The sequence below is a fragment of the Apus apus genome, chromosome 25 (genome assembly GCF_020740795.1).
Source record: "Apus apus isolate bApuApu2 chromosome 25, bApuApu2.pri.cur, whole genome shotgun sequence".
Classification (NCBI taxonomy): Eukaryota; Metazoa; Chordata; class Aves; order Apodiformes; family Apodidae; genus Apus; species Apus apus.
In genome coordinates, this window is record NC_067306.1 from 748,755 (window position 1) to 750,523 (window position 1,769).

At 57.5% G+C, this 1,769-nt stretch overlaps 1 protein-coding gene across 1 annotated transcript; it reads right to left on the reverse strand.

Annotated features, from left to right (window-relative positions):
- Window positions 1–563: 563 nt before the first annotated feature.
- Window positions 564–1,769, reverse strand: EIF1 (eukaryotic translation initiation factor 1). Its single transcript, XM_051640256.1, has 4 exons — window positions 1,627–1,769; window positions 1,283–1,446; window positions 1,053–1,154; window positions 564–786 (listed from the first exon to the last, which is right to left on the reverse strand). The coding sequence occupies exons 1-4, from the start codon at window positions 1,655–1,657 to the stop codon at window positions 742–744; spliced, it is 342 nt and encodes a 113-aa protein (XP_051496216.1). The 5' UTR covers window positions 1,658–1,769; the 3' UTR covers window positions 564–741.

A 1,769-nucleotide genomic window follows, 5' to 3' on the forward strand; every position in this document is an offset into this window, starting at 1 on the left:
TACCAGAAAGCAACTGGAACCATCCTGAAAATGCTTTTCAAAGCCATTTTTATTTAAATAAAACTTTTAAATACATTACACAAAACGTTAAAAATGAAACAAAACCCCCATTACCCCCCAGGGCCCCTAGTGCCACTGCAGCTAGTGACAGCTCCTCAGGTTATTCCAGAATCCATCCCTTGTCACAAGTCTAACCCAGCTCCTCAGGCTCCACCTGCCCAGTGTCCCATGGGGAACCAGCACCTGCGGGGGCCACGCTGCAGCCAGCCTGCCTGGAGATCTCTGATACTCTCCTCATTCACACCAAGCTTCCCCACATCCCTGGGCCCCCAGGAGCCAGCAGTGCCCTGTGGGACAGCATCACCACCCCAGGCCGTGGTGCCCCGGAGCCACCGTCCATGAGGAGGGAAGAGCAGCTGGAATGAGGAGCCATCTGGGCAGTCTCTGGGCTGACAGACTGAGTCCCTTGGCTTAACTCGGAACATCTGGTGACTCTTGGCTTCAGGCTGGACCGTGTCAAAGGCCTGAGTTACCTCTGTGAAATGAGGGACAGCCAGACGGGATAGCATGGGGCTCGTGTCAGTTTATTACATCACAGAATTACACTAGTCCAGACTGAACAGTGGACCCGAGATCATTACGTTACACAAACCGGCTGGTTTTAAACTTATGACAAGGGACAGATGGGAATTTCATGGTAAGGAAATCTTCTTGCATAAAGCTTCAGTGACCCACAGGCACTTAAAACCCATGGACTTTCAGCTGGTCGTCTTTAGCCAGTCCAATCTGCAAGAAAGAAAAGGCAGGCTGCAGCAGCCCGAGCCCCACACCCCCCGGCCCAGGCTCTGCTCCCCCTGAGGCACGGAGTGAAGATTAGGCCACAACTGCAAAACCAGGCTGGATGGCATTTGCCTCAAGCAAGAATTTCAAGAACAGACAGAGCTTCCTCCCTTAGCCTGCTCTGCTAATGCTAAAAACATTACAACCTGCTTGGTTATTAAAATGGAGACTAACATTCACCCAGCACACACAGCAGTGCACAGAACTCCTACCTCTACGAGGAACTGGCAAATGTTCTTGCGCTGGTCACCCTGCAACTGAATCACTTCTCCATATTCGGGGTGTTCAATTACAGTACCATTGCAGGCAAATTTCTACAACAAAGAGAAAAGTACGAGAGTTACTCCTTAGTACGATACCGACCGCAAAGGCCCCCGCAGGTGCTGCCGCAGCCCCCAGCCCTGCGGGCCCCCCGGCAGCCCCGGCCCCACGCTGCACCCACCTTTTTGAAGGCTTTCACCAGTTTCTTTTTATCGTAATCATCCGCGATGCCCTGGACTGTGGTGAGGGTCTTCCTGCCGTTCCGCTGCTGGATCCTTATATGGATGTAGTCCTCAGTGCCGGCAGGGAGCAGGTCATCACCCTTACTTGCATCAGCAAAGGGGTCTGCGGAGATGACCCGTCAGCCCCCGGCCCGCCGCCCCGCCCGCCCGCAGGCCCCGCCCGCCCCGCCGCTGACGCAACCGGCCCCGGGAATAGCAACTGCGCCACGGGGCGGGGCTGCCCGGGGCGGGGCCGCCAGGCCGCTCCCCCGGCCCGGCCCGGCCGCCGCACAAAGGGCCTCACCGAAGGGTTGGAGGTTCTGGATAGCGGACATACGATACGGTTCCCTTCCCTCGGCGGAGGCGGCGGCGGAGGCGGCGGAGGCGGCGACGCGGAGGGGCGAGCTGCGCGGGCGGAGGATGCTCTCGCGGCGGCGGCTCCAGACG

Coding starts and splice junctions, on each gene's coding strand:
- EIF1 (XM_051640256.1), bottom strand. CDS start 1,657: ATGTCCGCTATCCAGAACCTCCAACCCTTCG. Junction 1,447..1,626: donor CCAGAACCTCCAACCCTTCG/GTGAGGCCCTTT, acceptor TCATCTCCGCAG/ACCCCTTTGCTGATGCAAGT. Junction 1,155..1,282: donor TGGTGAAAGCCTTCAAAAAG/GTGGGTGCAGCG, acceptor TCTTTGTTGTAG/AAATTTGCCTGCAATGGTAC.